This window comes from Sarcophilus harrisii, chromosome 4 (genome assembly GCF_902635505.1).
Source record: "Sarcophilus harrisii chromosome 4, mSarHar1.11, whole genome shotgun sequence".
NCBI classification, from domain to species: Eukaryota; Metazoa; Chordata; class Mammalia; order Dasyuromorphia; family Dasyuridae; genus Sarcophilus; species Sarcophilus harrisii.
Genome location: NC_045429.1, coordinates 27,092,829 through 27,108,918, shown reverse-complemented (window position 1 = coordinate 27,108,918; position 16,090 = coordinate 27,092,829). Strand labels below are relative to the sequence as shown.

The following is a 16,090-nucleotide window of genomic DNA, read 5'->3' as shown; positions in this document are numbered from 1 at the left end:
ACAAATGTTCCGCTGCCCACATGGGGGGCAGGTCCCAAGCAGCTGTCTGTGTGCAGTCAGACCGTTGGACAGGCAGGAGGAGGACAGAACCAAGGTGGAATTAGATGGAGAGGAGGCGGGCTGTGTAATTACAGTAGGAAAGGAGGAAGGGAAGGAGATTTTCTGTATTCCTCCTACACATCAGGTACTGACGCTGCTGAATGGTTTTTCACAATTATCTAACGGCCTTGTGAGGGAGGGACTCTTAGTAGCCCCATTTTACAGATGAGGAAGCTGCAGCAGACAAAGATTGAATGACTGTCACAGCTAAGAAGGATGAGGTGAATTAAGCTTTCCTGATTCGAGGTTCGGGGCTCTATTTACTGCGCTACCAGCTGGCTCTAATAACATTGATTCAAGCCCACTACTCAGACTGCTTGGTTTTCATTTTCTCCAGGATTTTCTCCTGACTTTCTAGACTTTCTTTGTTATTCAGTCATTTTAGTCTTTGTGCCTCCGTTTGGGGTTTTCTTAGCAAAAAACACTGGAGTGGTTTGCCATTTTCTTGTCCAGTTCATTTTACGGGTGGGGAAACTGAGGTAAACAGGGTGAAGTGATTTGCCCAGGGTCACTGAGCTAGTCTGAATTCAGGTTTTCTTGTCTCCAAGTCCACCGTTCTAACCGTTGTACCATCTAGCCACCAAAGACTCTTGCTTTGATAGATAGAAATATCTTCACCCTGGAAGTTCACTCTTCCTGGATTTCTCACACTGGCAGGAATCTCTGTCTCTTCTTCTTCCGATTTTTTGGTTCCTCCCAGAACCTTCATTTTATGGAAACTCTGAAAGCCAACCAGGCCTTCATTTCTCTCCAGGCTCCACTCCTGACATCTGGGACCTTCTCTACCACACTCTCCCAGTAGAGCTTTTTATCCCCTACCAGCTCTCACCCTGTCTTCTTGTTTTCTTCCATTAAAGGGTAAGCTCCTTGAGGGGAAGTGCCGTCTTTCTTCCTTTATACGTACTCCCCGTGCTAATACAATGCCGGGCAAACAGCACTTAGTAAAAGCTTGTTGACTTGACATGCCAAAAAAAAAATATCTGGAAATGGATACAGGACCAGACATTGACTCCGATTTATCCTTATTTCCTAGGGAACCTCACCTGCAGTAAAGTACCATAATTCCTGCAGAATGGGCACCCAAAGCATTCAGAAACAAAATCAAAATCGGGCAAAACAAGAGCCCAGAATCCTCTTCAGCCAACAAGCACGTGATCTTCTTGCCCAGGGTAGAGACGTAGAACAAAGTGGGTTCAGTTTGCAAAATTTTTCACAGGAGAAGAGAACGAGGGATGAATAATGAAGGGAAAAAGAGTTTGCTGAACTTGGCACAAGTAACCCAGTTCATCCCAAGAGCAGAAACTGATGAAACAAAAGGGGTGAGCAAAAGGGGGGAACAGAACAAACACTGACTCCTGAATCACCTTCATCCATCACTAAGTCACCAGGCATTTATTAACTGTCCGACACTGTGATAAACACTGGGGCACAAGGTCAAAGATCAAACAGTCCTTGATCTCAACGATTGTGCTTTTTCTAGGACAAATGTTCTTAAGCTGGGGATCCTGCACTCCCTTGTGGAGAATATTCTGAAAACTCTCTTTTGATACATTTGGTTTCCTCTCTAATTCCACATGGTTTATTTTGTGCATTTAAGAATATGATTAAGAGAAGTCTAGGTTTCCCTGGGCAGCCCGAGGAGGGGGCCACAGCACACAAGAGGTAAAAGGTCCCTAGGGAGGGACAACATGGACACTTGAGGCTGGAAGAGGCCTTGAGGCCGTGTGGTATTCAGACCCCTCCTTCGGTAGATGAGGAGCCCAAGAAATGAGAGGACACGGTCTCAAGAGCAAAAAGTGGCAGTTCAAGGTCCTTCCTTTACATGGACTGTGTCATAGTTTCTTGCACCCCCTTTTTCGCCACTTACACAGCACTTGCCCAAGGTCAGCTTCCTATAACCTCTCATCTCCACTTGTGTCATTGTCTTCTAACTAAATCCCCAACAAAAGCCCTCCTGCCTCCAGTCCTTCCTGCCATTCCCCTGTAGAGTTAGCTGTTCGGGATTCCTAAAGTATTGGTTTGACCGTGCATATGCTCCCCTGCTCAAGAACCTCCACTGGCTCCCAGTTGCCTCTTGGGAAACGGGCAGACATTATCTTTTTTACAAATGTTGTAGCTGGGACCCATAGCATGGGACCCATGGGGGGATTTATTTGCTCAAGGATAAAGAGGTTAATGTGGGGGTGAGGAGCCGTGTCTTCTAGCTTGTTATCAGCTGGGGGAGACCCCGCTGGTCCCCTTTGATATCTGGCTTTTCTGCACCTCTTAGGCCCAGAGGCGTCGTCAGCAAGGAAGTGAAGTGAGAGAGGTGTTCCTGAGTCACGGCCTTGAGCTGGGCCTGCCGGGTCATGCTCCCAGGCCCGTCCCACAGAGTGCATGACCTTGGAAATTTTGGCCCTCGGCATCCTTGGGATATGGTGTTCATTAGGAGGGCAGTGCTGCTCAGCCCAGCTCGCTGCCAGCTGTCCCCCTGGCAAGACTCACTCCCTGCGGCAGGAATATGGCACAGAGGCTGGTGGGCTTACGGTCCCAGAGAACCTCAGAGCTGGGAAGGCCCTGGGAGTGTCAGGGCTGGGAGGGGGCTCAGAACAGGGGATGTCAGGGCTGAGAGGGGGCTGAGAACAGGGAATATTGGGGTGGGAGGGAGCTGGAACCATGATGGGAGGATCTGGATCCTTCCCACAGTACTGCGCTGCTGCTGTGGGAGGCTGGCTCTGGATTTCCAACTCTTGGTGGCTCCTTCCCTCCTACACAATTTCTCTGGCTCCAGGGGCTGGCTCTTCTCCAGGCCTAGGAGGTCCTGGGGTCCCATTAGCCGTTTGGCCCCCGCTGCTGGCAGCCTCATGTTGTGCTTGCAAGATGCCAAGAGAGCTTGCTCCCCTGTGACCTTTGGGTGCCTCAGTTTCTCCCTTTGAAAAGGGAGGGTGTGCACGGGGCCGTCTCAAGGGTCTCTTTTCTCTCTCTAACTTGGAGGGCCTGGGAGGGGGGCGTTCCAGCCTCCCCCTCACAGGGGCCTGTGTTCCTGACCTCCCGCTGCTCTCTCAGTTCTCCTATTCTCTTTTTAGAGAGAAAGGGAGCAATCATTCCTCCTTCCCAGCTCCGGCCCCCCAGGCTGTGCCAGCCAAGGCCAGTGCAGGCAGGCAGCTGCTGGGGCCCTCCTTCCAAGCCTCTGGACAAAAGGAGATGGTCCAGTAACACCTGGGCCCACCTATTGCCCTGTATTGTTCTGGGGCTTCCCAGAATCCTCCGGGCCCCTCCACTTCTCAGCAAAATGCAGCCTGTTCTTGCTGAATGCATTCCAGCCCTGAGCCTGAGTGGTGGGGGGCGTCCGGGGCCTGCTGGGCTGTTGGGGGCATGGGATCTCAGAGGGGGAGAGATGGCCTTGGGCCTCTGCCCGCTGGGCTCCAGCTGTGTGGGGGGCTCCGGGAATGGGGACAAAGGGAACTTTCAGGGGAGGGGAAAGCGTAGAGGATGCTCTGGAGCCCATGACTTCTGCCCAAGAAGCAGCTGCCGGTCCTGCTCCTCCCTGCAAATGCCCTCAAGGATTCTAACTCACAATGTCAAATCGGGGTGATAGCATAATGCCCTCAGAGTAAACTCCTTGAGAGCAGGGATCATTGCACCTTTGTCTTTGTATCCCAAGCATATAACATACTACCTGGCACACAGTAGGTGCTTAATACATGCTCACCAAGAGACTGGGAGAAAAGAAGTTTGCAAACACTACATGTCTCCCCACAAGCTGAGAACTCCCCTTCTGGTGACCTTTCACTTTGCAAAGACCTTTTCTCACAAAGACCACGGGGGTTAGAGTTACCACTAGTGAACATCCCATCTTCCTCTTCCTTCCTCCTGTAGCACCCAAGTGCAGGCCCTCATCCCCACTGGCAAGGACACGCCGTGGCCTGTGGAAGTGACTGTGGAAGTCATTCCCCCACGAGCCCCTGAAACTACCTCACTTAATCAGAAGGAGAACGTCTTGGCGTGTAGCCGGACACCTGGGTTCATATTTGGCATCTGACTCTTACCAGCTGTGTGACCACAGGTGTCACCTAACATCCCTGAGAGGGAGGGTCCTCACCTGTAAATACTCTGCCAGGGAAAGGGCCCCCCACTCCTGCCTGTGCCTGCTGCTCCTAGCCCAGGGCCTGGGACATAGAAGGTGTTTCATAAAAGCTCAAGCAATGAAAGTCGGAGTCTCACCCGTGAAGTCCCCCTGTGGAAGAGCAAACACCCTAATCCTCCATGCCTGTCCATGCCCTCCCATCAGGGCTCTCCCCATGGGCACCAATGACTTGACCCAGTTCCTTGATACAAGAAGACCAAAAGGAGGGATGTTTCCTATTGTTTTGGGACAAATAGTGAAACTAACTCCACTCCTTTCTTTCCTTGCTTTTCCAAGAATGAGCTGGATCCTTTCTTCAGCTGAGCGGCAAATTCTGTTTCTGGCTTTCATTTATTTCGAAATGGAGACAAGGCAGGTCTTCTAGATGGAGACAAGACAGGTCCTTCAAGTGGAGACAAAGCAGGTCCTCCAGGTCTCAGAGACAAAGCAGGTCCTCCAGATGGAGACAAAGCAAGTCCTTCAGGTGGAGACAAGGCAAGTTTTTCAGATGGAGACAAAGCAGGTCCTTCAGGTGGAGACAAAGCAGGTCCTCCCAAATGGTTACTGGACAAGGACCTTCCTCCAATTGGTCACTGATTGAGGATCTTCCTCCCCATGGTCACTGGACGAGGACCTTAAGCTCAGGGGACCAGCGGCCGAGGTAGAAGGTAACTGATGGTCCAGCACTGGAATTCTCAGAAACTGCTGCCCACTCTGTTTCCTCTATCACGCAGAAGGAGAGCAGGGTCACACAGCCCCAAGGCCCGGGTGTTCTCATCAGCCATTTCATGGGTTGGCAGGGCCAGAGAACTTATCCCTGCAAGTCAGGCTTTTGGCAACAGGCCCCTCTGTTTCTGGCCTTGCATGGCAGGTCACTGGGCCACCTCAGCCAGCTGGGAGAACCAGCTGGGGCCATACTGGCACTGCCTAGCAGAGAGCAGCTTCATACGGCTTTCCAATGAGGCATCTGTACAAAGTCCTCAAGAAGGGCTTCATACCGGTAAAATGGGTATGACGCCGTAACCGCCCCCCAGCCCCATTGTGACGATCCACCCAGAGAGGGACACAGCCGGTGCTCAGCAAACCCTGACGCATTATGGAATTGTCAGCTACTGATCATGCTCCCAGATTTCCCCTCTGGGCCTCAGTTTCCCCACCTGTAAAAACCAAGTGTCTCTGAGGACACTTTCCAGTTCTGATCTGTGTGATCCTGTGAACAGGTGAAGAGAGCTGAGCCAGCTACAGCTGCCTGAGAGCCTGAGCCAGGACCAGAGTCAGGACTAAGGAACTCCATGGAAATGGAGGTAAAGGAAACAAAGGCGTCTCACCTGTGCACGGCCTTCCCTGGCGGGGTATGCTCCACCTCGAACCCAGCCTGGCGCAGGACGTCAATCACAGTGTTGTTCCCCAGGAAATGACCTGAAATAGCAAACGAGAAGAACATCTATCATCTCCTTCCCTTCCCAGAATAAGTGACCCCTCCCTGAGCCCTTCATCCTCTGGATGCTGCCTTTGGAAGTGGGCCATAGTCAACAAGCACTTATTAAGCACCTGCTGTATGCTAAGCACTGGGGTAGGACTATAGCTCAGTATCTGGGGGGAATCTTTGGAGACCACGGGGTCTGCAGCTCACAGAGGGAAAGTGATTGGCCAAGTTCACTCTTCTGATACCGTTTATGGGGCTTTCCCGTCTCCCCCGACTCTGGAATTTGCTCCCTCCTTCCCTAAGTGCTACATCAGGCTTCCCCTGCCCCCCGGCTTCTTGTGCCCCCCTTCAGCTAGCAGGCTTTTGTGCGGTCCCCATTTTGTACATAAATGCACATGTGCACACGGCAATTGGAACGTCTCTCCTCAAGAAGATGTCTTTTATCTCCATACCTGGTGCTGCACATAGTAGGCAGTTAATGAATCGTTCCTGGCTGATTGAAGGGCGGATGGAAGAGCCCCATTGCTCCTCCTCCACCCCGAGCTTCCCCAGCTTGTGCTCTGAGACCCCAGTCAGCCCCACCACCCAGAAGTACTGAAGGCTGACCTCGGGGGGCACAACCCAAAAGTCAGCCCTGCGCTCATGCTTTGGCAAAGTAACGGGAGGCCTCCCCGTGCACTCAGAGCCGAGCTTAGCGCCAGGGAAACAGTAGCGAGTCCCTTCCGGGGAGGCTGCTCCCCACCTCCTGAAGCAGTTCTTTCCGTTTTTGGATGTTACCCACCCCCCAGCCTAGCTCCGCCTGTCTGGGCTCGGGTCTGCTCTGATCCTTCCTCCCCCTTTGTCCTAGACACAGTTTTTCATGAATATAAACTCCCATTATCCCCTGGGAGAAGGAATGGGTCTATGTCGGCGAGCTCTTCACCCTTAGGTTTCCAAATCTCTCCAGTAAGAACAATGGTTCCAAGACCTATTTGGTGGAACTATGGTCTGGAACCCGGCTTCTGCTGCTGCTGCTTTTTTCCCCCTGAGGCAGTTGGAGTTAAGTGACTTGCCCAGGGTCACACAGCCAGGAAGTGTGAAGTGTCTGAGATCAGATTTGAACTCAGGTCCTCCTGACTTCAGGGCTGGGGCTCTCTCCACTGTGCCAGCTGGTTGCCCCAGACAGTAATATTATTATTAATCAATCATTATTTATTAATATATTGATATATATTATATATAATTTATATAATATGTTTATATATAAATCTTTCTATTATATAAATATTATACATTATATAAATTAATATAAATTTTATATATTACATAATCACACATAATAATCTAACAATCAGCAGCAGAAACACCACTGAATTGTCCCCAAAGCCTGGGACCAAGGGTGACATTGCACATGTACACGTGCCATCTTACTCTGACTTTAGGTTTAATATGAAGCAGGTACCTGAAAAGTGCCCACTAGCTGTACTGGGCTGGAGGGGGGGGTGAGACAGAAAGGCGCAAGGGCCTCTGGGAGGCGTCGGCGGGGGGGAGCTCTCAGGAAAGCTGCCAGGCAGGAAGATGAGGGCTCTCTCTGTACCCCAGGCAGGAATCCGGCTGTCTCGCTCAGGATCAGCCAGCCCATGTGTGCCAGAGCTGCGGGAGAAGCCAGATTTTCCCGGGGAGGTTCAGCTTTCCTCACACTCTACCAGAGCTGGCTCTCACCCTCTTAGTCCTCGAAGCCCCCCCAGCCCCCGTGCTCCCGGACCCACTGGCCCAAGACTTGAGGCTCCTGGAGACTTGAGGCTGGGGGACAAGAGGGGATGGGCCTGCGGCCCTGGCTGGCTCTGGGTGGGCTACACCGACCAACTGGCCACAGACCCAGGAGCTTCCAGGAACAATCTACCAAAAGCACAGATGAGTGGGCCTTGGAACCTCCCCTCCCCCCGGGTACCAGAGCATCTCCCCTCCCGCCTCCTTGGAGACTTGTTTAATTAAAGGCGCCCCAGCTCCCTGTCTCAGCCCTGCACACTTTCAGGGCCTGCCAAGGAAAACACCAGGCCCTGGGCTGTATACACTGGGCAGCAAATATTTACGCGGGCCTTGGCTGCTCCTGCAGAGCCAGTATTCCTGGAGACTGCAGGAGGGGCAGCCGGGCAGCATGCCGGAATCAGGGTGCCAGGCCCTGGGCCTCTCGGCCCGGCCTGAGGTCCCAGGGGCAGCACCAGGAAGCACTGGAGTAGGAGCGAGCCCATGGACAACCTGGGAACCGGCTTCAGCCTTCCAGAGGAGAGCTAGGGAAGCTCCTCCAGAAGGGCCCTGACCACCACTTCATCCAATGCTCAGGCCCCAGCTTCAGCTTTCCAGAGAGGAGCTAGGGAAACTCCTGCAGAAGGCCCCCAACCTCTGCCTCCTTGGATGCTCAGGCCCCGGCTTCAGCCTTCCAGAGGGGAGCTTGGGAAGCTCCTCCAGAAAGGCCCCGACCACCGCCTCCTCCTCGGATGCTGAGGCCCCAGCTTCCTTCCAGACTGGGACTACTTGGGGGGGGGCAGTTTTCCATTCCAGATGCAGCTCAAAGACCTCTGATGACTCCCTATTGTTTCGTGAGATCCTGGGTCCCTTGGTTCCCCACGTGGACGAAGCCCCTTTCTCCAAACCCTCACCCATCATCCCTTTAATGGCACATTCTAGAATCGGGCCAGAAATCCAAGGCAAGCCCACTGGGCCATCTTTGGCAGACTCTGACCCTTCCTTTTATTGAGAAACTGGGGGAACACTGGCCTTTGTCCAATCTGATGGCGCTTTTCTCCAACGGTGTCTATAGGGCACTGGCAGGGGCTCAGAGACCAGCCCTGCCAGTTCCTGGAGAAGCCCCGGGGACAGGGTCTGGGCTTGGCTGGGATTCATTCCTCCCATCTCTCCTTTTATTGCTCTTGCATCTCGTCACTGGTCATGCTGTTCCCCGGTCCCTACACACTTAAATGCTGATTTTTCCAGGCCAAACTTAGGGAAGAGCTGCCCCTTGGGTCACTTTAGAGTGCACGGAGAGGCTCGAATGCCAGGCTAAGTTAGAATTTGTAATCTGGGCTTTCTGACCTAGGAAAGATGCCAGATTTAAAGTCAGAAGATGTCCGGGGTCCCAGGCGTCTCAGCCCCTGTGGTTAGCACAGGAAGAACCCTGGATTTGGAGGCAGAAGACCTGAGTTCAAGTTCCAGTTCCAGGCCTGGAACTCTGTGACCCTAAGCAAGTCCTTCCCCCTTGGAAATTTAGTTTTATCCTCAGTAAAACAAGGAGAATATGCCTCTTTATCCTCACATCACTTATTGGGAAGCTTAAAGCGTTGCCGTTAGTAGGAACTGGTATTACTTCTTTCAATAATAATTTCGGTCTCGAGTAGGACAAGGACTTGGATCTGGTCCTCCTGGGTCCGGACTGGCTTTGGACGGTGCCATGGTCCGAGGGGCTGGCAGGGGGATGGCCCAAGGCCTGTGTTTTTGGCGGATTGTCCATTCCAGGAAACTCCAAGATCTGGGGCCAGTTGGCTGAGGATGGCCGGCTGCCACAGCCCCACCCAGAGCCGGGCCCGGGCCTCATGTTCTGGCCCTTCCAGACCTGGTTTCCTCCTTCTGTCCCCGTGCTCCCCAGCAGCACTGAGCCCAACCTCGGCGGATGAGTCGGAGGCGGCTAAGGGGGGAGCCCCTTTCTCCATGCTCCATGGCCTGAGAAGATTCCAGGGAAGGGCAGGGCAAGTTCCTAGAGGGGCTCCTAGCGGTCTGTGTGTGTGTCCCAGAGGGCCCGGCTTAGCTGGGTTTGAGCTAAAGGGAGATGGTTTTTTGACTATTAATCTGCAAAGAGGTTTTCCTAAAGCAGAGAGAGACCCGCTGAAATCCGAGTCCTCGGGAAGACGACTCGTGTGAGAAATGCTGGAAATCCTCGAAGGGCGAAGGTAAGGATTCATTCTTCTGGTTCCTTGTGAGAGTCAGGATACCCGGAGAGGTAAACTGAGGATGGACACAAGGGAAGAGCCTTCCTCATCATGAGAGCATCCAAAGGGCTAAAGTTCTGCCTCGGTTTGCAAGGAGTCTCCAGCCCGGAGGCTTGAGGGCCACTCAGGGACGGTGCAGGGGGCAGGAGCAGACGGCTGGGACCCCTCCGAGCTGGGACTCTACCCCAGACATCCCAGGGCCTCCTGCCTGCAGAGGAGGGAGAGCCTGGAGGGCTCTGGGGGAGGGACTGGCCCACGGACATAAGTCTTTGGGACTCCCCGGCGAGCATGAGGGGAGCCTTCATGCCCCCTGGGAATGCTGTGCTTGTCTCCAGAGCTGGCTGTGGGCCCAGCGAGGATGGGGCCACCTCCTATAGAGACAGGCCAGGCCCTTCCCATGGCTCCAGTGCTGACCCGGCTCCCTCAGGAGCAGCAGCCCAGCAGCCCCCCCCCCCATGTCTGGGTCAGACTTCTCCCGACCCCCCAAGCCCCTCACGGTCCCAGCGGGAGCCCTGACTCTCCTCAAGCTCTCCCAGGAAGCCTCCCTGTGGTTCCCCCTTCTCACCCTATCCTGGGACCCACCCCCAAATTCTGGACGGGCCCCTGTGCCCCCTCCCCTGCCCTGTAAGCTCCCTGAGGGCACGGACTTTATCCCCAATCCAGTCTTAGATACAACAGTGCAAGTTTGAGTTCTGAGCCTCCAATCCTTCAAGCAAAGTTCTGTCCCCAGGCAGCAGGACCAGGGTTCAAGTCCCCACTCTGCCAATGGGTGCTGGGCAAGCAGCTTTCCCTGAATTGGCCTCAGTTTTCCCATCTGTAAAATGAAAGGGTTGGACTGAAGTTCTCTAGGATTGTCCCCAGCTTGGGCATCCCCTATTCTAAGGTCCCCCAGAGCTCAGTCATTTTCCACATTCTGAGATCTCTTCCTCCCCCAGGAGGAGGTTCGCCTCCTGCTTGTGGGCCCCGGGCCCCAGAAGTCCCTGTTTCCGAGTGGGAAGGAAACAAGGCCGGTCCCTTCCAGGACTCCCCAGACGGGGTTTGTGCCAGGGACAGGAACAATGGGGCGATTAAGAGCGGCTGGGAGGCAGCGCCGGAGACCTGTGGGGGGGATAGGGGTGGGGGCAGGAGGGGCGCGGCCACATATTTCCAGGGCAGGCCCCGAAGCCTCCCTCACTGTCCCTAATCCCCCGCACATGTTTCCTCCGCTGGGGAGAGCTGCGGACTCGGGGCTCCTCGGGAACAGGGGCCCGAGCCGTATTTATGTTCCGTCTGAAATTAATGCAGGGGCGCCTTTCAAATGCTAATTCGGCGGCCCCCCAGCGGCTGCGGCTGCGCAGGGACTGCCGAGGAGGGTCAGAGACGGGAGGGAGGAAGGAACGAAGGGAGGGAAAAAAGGAGGGAGGGAGAGAGGGAGGGAGAGAAGGAGGGAGGAAGGGAGGGAAGGAAGGAGAGAGGGAGGAAAGAAGGGAAGGAGGGAGGAAGGAAGGGAAGGAGGAAGGGAGGGAGGAAGGGAAGGAAGAAGGAGGGGAGGGAGGGAGGGATGAAAGGAGGGAAAAAAGGAGGGAGGGAGAGAGGGAGGGAGGAAGGGAGGGAGGGAGGAAAGAAAGGAAGGAGGGAGGAAGGGAAGAAGGAAGGGAGGGAGGAAGGAAGGGAGGAATGGAGGGAGGGAGGAAACAGGAAGGGAGGAAGGGAAGGAAGGAGGAAGGGAGGGAGGGAGGAAAGAAGGGAAGAAGGACTGACCCCTTTATTTTCTTAGGGAAACGGGAGAGGGGGGAACTTGGGGATCCCGGGGCAGAGGGAGAGGAGGTCAGAGAGTTGAGGTTGAGGCACGGAGCCAGACAGGGAAGGTCAGAGAGGATAGGGGGCTGGGAACAGAGCAGAGATAGCTGGGAAGAGCCTGAGAACAGGGGATGGCAGGGCTGGGAGGGGGCTTACAATAAAGGACGTTAGATTTGGGAGGGGCTTAAAAGGCTCTCCCTCGGTGAGGCAGGGATAACTGATCAGAGCAGACACTCACTGCCATTTTCCACAAATGATCCCATCATGCTCCCCAGCTGGCATCTGACCGGGACCCAAGTCCCCATCCTGGAGACAAATGGCTGAGCTGGAGTGATGGGGATGGGAGTGAAGGGGGAGGGAGGGTGAGTCTCCTTTCTGTAAACTGATTCAGTTTCCCCAAGCCTAGAACTCTGCTTCTCCTGTTCCGTCTTTCATCCTTTTTCCCCTTCTTAAGTTTTCCCTTTCCCCCTTAGCCCAGGATTTCCAGCTGCCCTCGACCCTTCCTGTGCTCCCTTTAATAATAATAATAATAAAATTATGTCCCATTTAGATGGCATTTTAGCATTCAACATGGTACCATCTGCAATTCCAAGCGCTGTGCCGGGCATGTAGTAGGGGCTACATAAATGCTTATTCCCTCCCCTAAAGAGTAAAATCGGGGGTGGGATGGTCTTAGGTTTTCAAAGCAACTTAGAGATTATTTCTTTTGATCTTCACAATAAGACAGAGCTAAGAGCTACCATTACCAACACTCTACAGATTCAGGAATTGAGTCTTCAGGGAGCTAAGTGCCTTGCCCAGAGTCTGAGAGGATGTTAAGGCAGCTTCCGGAGCTCCCTCCCTGCCCCCGCTTCATGACCACACTCCCCGACTGAACAGGTGAGAAGCCCTCCGCCCTTGTCCACGCAGAGCAGCCTCCGCCCTGGCCTTGGTGTGCAAGGCCTCCCACTTCAGCCGTGTCCTCCCCAGTCCCAGCCTTCTCTCCCTCCCCAGCCCGGGCTTTCGGGATAAGCTCTCCCTTCTGTGGAAGGACGGACTCAGAGGGACTGGGAGCACTGCCCACTGTGGGGCCCAGCATCCCCGCCGTCCCTTCCATAGCACTGGATAAAGTCTTCTCCAGAAGGGGAAAGAACTCGCAGCTTCTCCAGCCGCTTCTGTCCCAGATTCCCTGAAGGTGTCCAGGGGCCAGGGCCTCCATCACAGGCTCCGCTTGGGGCATCAGGGGCTCCTCTTCCAGAGCCACGTCCATCCCTCCCCACCCCGGAAGAGGAAGTGGGAAGAGCTCCCTTTGGCCCTCTCTCCTTGCACCAATCCTCCCTCACTTCTCTCAGACTCACTTTCCTCACACATAAAAGCAGAGAGTTCTCCTTTTTGGCCCTTTCCCCATCCAGATCGAGGACCTAGAGTCCTAGGAACTGACTCATTGTTCAGAGAATAGTTAACATGGCGTCTTGAAGTCACGGAGACACGTGGGCTTTCTAGTGGAACCCAATTCAGAAGCAGATCTCATCCTTTTGCTACATAATGGACTTAAATAGATGGAAAATCCCAGATCCGACCATCCTGGTTGTTGATTTTTAAAGTGTGTTTGATGGACTAGAGGAGAGCTTTGCTTCCCAGGCCCCCACTCTAACGGGAAGCAGAAGCACATGCCCAAATCGTGGAAGACCCTCCTGATCGTGAGAGTTCTCCCTATGTGGGGATGGGCATCCTATGGGATTGGCATCCTCCCCCTCCGTGGAGATACTCAAACAGAAGCTAGGCAGTCACTAATGGGGCTGCTAGAGAGGGGATTCCTGTTCAGAAATGGCCTGGACTGAATGTCCTTCAGGTCCCTTCCCACTCTGAGATGCTGGGAGGGCTCCCATTCCAAAGTCTGACCCTATTCCCTGGGGACCATGACTTCTTGGCCATGGGAGGGGGAGAAAGCCCACTAATGGTTTATTTTTTTAAAAATGTCCAAACATATGGTTAACCTCAGAAGGGATTAATGATGCTGGCCCATTAAGTCCATGTCAGGCAGAATAATCCCACTGGAACAATTAATCACAGAATGAAGAAGAGGAGAAGCGGCCTTGGGACCTCGGACACATGGGAGCGTGAACATAAACACTTGAAAGTTTCTGTAAACAGATGTTCGCTCATGTAAGCAAGTCTGCCATCACTAACGTTCCCGTTTTCATGAAGTGGATATAGGTTATATAAGGGGCTGCAACTGGGCCAGGAGGAGGAACCCCCAAGGGAAGGAAACCCCACAGACCCTGCCTTGCTTTGTGACCACTTGAGCCACTCACTTCCACTCAGTGGCTTTCAGTATCCTAATAGAGGGGTTAGAGCAAGTGATCTCTAAGCTCCTCCGTGGTGAGATGCACCAGAGAGGGATAGATCAAGCCAGTGGAGCTCGGATGTTCCTTCTCGTTACGAGACATAATTCCGTGATTTCCCAGCGTGCTTTCTACTTTCTCCACAACAGCAAGATGAGGAGGGAGGGAGAGAGAGTAGAAGAGTGGAAGCCCTCTCAGGTCACCTCATCTTCACTTTCTACCAAGAGAAGCTCCAAACAGCTCCCAGAAAGAGTGACATCAGCGACAGATTAAAGGAGCAGGGAAGACATTACCTTCCAGATGGAGGACACAGCAAGAATTCGTGACCAAACATGAGATAGAGAAGGTCACAAGAGCTGGGACACTTTGGAGTACATAAAATGAAGAAAATGCTGCTGTTCTCTTAAATGAGAAGAGAAGAAGGAAATTGGGGGCGGGGGATGTGCAAATCTTTGCAGCAAGTTTCTCTGCTAAAGGTCTCATTTCTGAGATATAGAGGGAAGTGTCTACTTCATAAAAACAAGAGGCGCTCCCTAATTGATAAATGGTGAACACAACAAGCGGTTTTCAGAGGATGAAATCTAAGCTATCTACAGCAATATGAAAAAACTCTCTAAATCACAAATAAGGAAATCAGCATTTATATAGTATCTACTGAATGCCAGCCACTGGGATATGTGCTTTACTAATATTACCTCGTTGGAGTCTCAAGAAATTCCCAATAATAATCTCCATTTTAAACAACACCGAGGTACCACCTCATACCCACCTGAACAAAACCAGAAAATAACAAATGCTGGAGGGGCTGTGAGAAAACAAGATGGCGGTGCCTTCCACAATATTAAGAAAGTTAGGATGGGGGAGGACTGGAAGCAGAAGGACACGTTCAGTTTTGAACATGAGTTGTTTACAGAACATTCAGTTTGAGAAGTCCAACAGACGGCTGGAGAAGCAAGCTGGGAGCTCAGCAGAGAGGTTTGAGCTATATAGGTAGATCAGGGAAAGATCTGTAGAGAGATGATAATTAAATCCATGGGAACTGGTGAGATCATCAGGTAAAAAATGGTATGCAGTCCTTAGTTTGATGGAGGACAGAGCCTTGGGGGATGTCCATGATGAATGAGCTTGACTCGTACAAAGATCAAGCAAAGGAGATTGAAGAGGCGACAGGGAGGAAGGAAGAGAACCAAGAGAATCCCCCACACTTAGAAGAAAGCATCCAGGAGAAGAATTAACAGTGTCAAAGATGGCAGAAATGTCAAGAAGGATGAAGCCGGAGGAAATTTCCGTCATTGAATCTTGCAAGTTAAGAGATTGTGAGTAACTTCGGAAAGAACGTTTGAAGGCAAATAATGTGAGAAGTCAAAGTGAGAGAGTTAGGAAGAGAGTGAGAGAAAAGGAAGGAGAGTGGGGACTTTTAAAGGAACTTTGAATTCCCAATCCCTATATTTATGCACACCTGCATTTTTGATTTCCTTCACAAGCTAATTGTACAATATTTCAGAGTCTGATTCTTTTTGTACAGCAAAATAACGTTTTGGTCATGTATACTTATTGTGTATCTAATTTATATTTTAATATATTTAACATCTACTGGTCATCCTGCCATCTAGGGGAGGGGGTGGGGGGGTAAGAGGTGAAAAATTGGAACAAGAGGTTTGGCAATTGTTAATGCTGTAAAGTTACCCATGTATATATTCTGTAAATAAAAGGCTATTAAATTAAAAAAGAAAGGAACTTAAAGGGAGGAAAAATGTGGTATGAGAGGGAGTAGGGATGGATGGGTGGAGACGAGGGTTTTTGAGAATGGAGGAGACACGGACATGTTTACAGGGAGCAGGAAAGCATATGGAAGACAGGGAACGACTGATGATAAATGATGGGATCCAGATGATAGAGAGGGTGATGTGCTGGAGAATATAATAAGCAATGGGATGTCTTCTGCAGGTAGGAAGCTTTGCCTTGGCAAGTGGAAAGATCATCTCATTGTGTGAGCTAATGGTGAAGCAGGAAATGGGGAAAGCATCGAAGCAAAGGTAGATGAGGAGGAGGAACAAGGAGTTCTTTATCTTTTCCAGTGAAATACGGAGCAAGGTTCTCAACTGAGATGTTTGGAAATGGATGAAAAGGTGTGAATTGCTCTCATGGTAAGCAGGGCACTGAGTGAATTAGGGTTAGTGTAAGAAAGTTGCCTTGCCACAGTGAGAGCCCAGTTGAGATTATGCAACATCAATTTGGAACAGACCCAAGCAGCCCGGTTTGGGGGCTCTTTCCCATCTTCATTCAGCTGCACAGGAATAAGAGGGAAGTTATTTAACAGTGAGAATTATCCAAGGCTGAAGCTTGACAGGGCAAGATCATTGGTGGGGGTGGGGGTTAAAATGGAGTGATGGAT

General features: G+C 52.2%; 1 protein-coding gene across 1 annotated transcript in view; it reads right to left on the bottom strand.

The window, feature by feature from the left end:
• Positions 1-16,090, bottom strand: part of TRABD2B (TraB domain containing 2B) — a 198,640-nt gene that overhangs the window by 30,288 nt on the left and 152,262 nt on the right. The window contains exons 5-10 of the mRNA XM_031968552.1: positions 8,974-9,326; positions 7,703-7,840; positions 7,072-7,262; positions 6,083-6,275; positions 5,756-5,826; positions 5,533-5,648 (exon numbers count right to left, since the gene is read on the bottom strand). Coding sequence (XP_031824412.1) covers positions 5,533-5,648; positions 5,756-5,826; positions 6,083-6,275; positions 7,072-7,262; positions 7,703-7,840; positions 8,974-9,326 — 1,062 coding nt within the window. The remainder of the gene's footprint in view (positions 1-5,532; positions 5,649-5,755; positions 5,827-6,082; positions 6,276-7,071; positions 7,263-7,702; positions 7,841-8,973; positions 9,327-16,090) is intronic.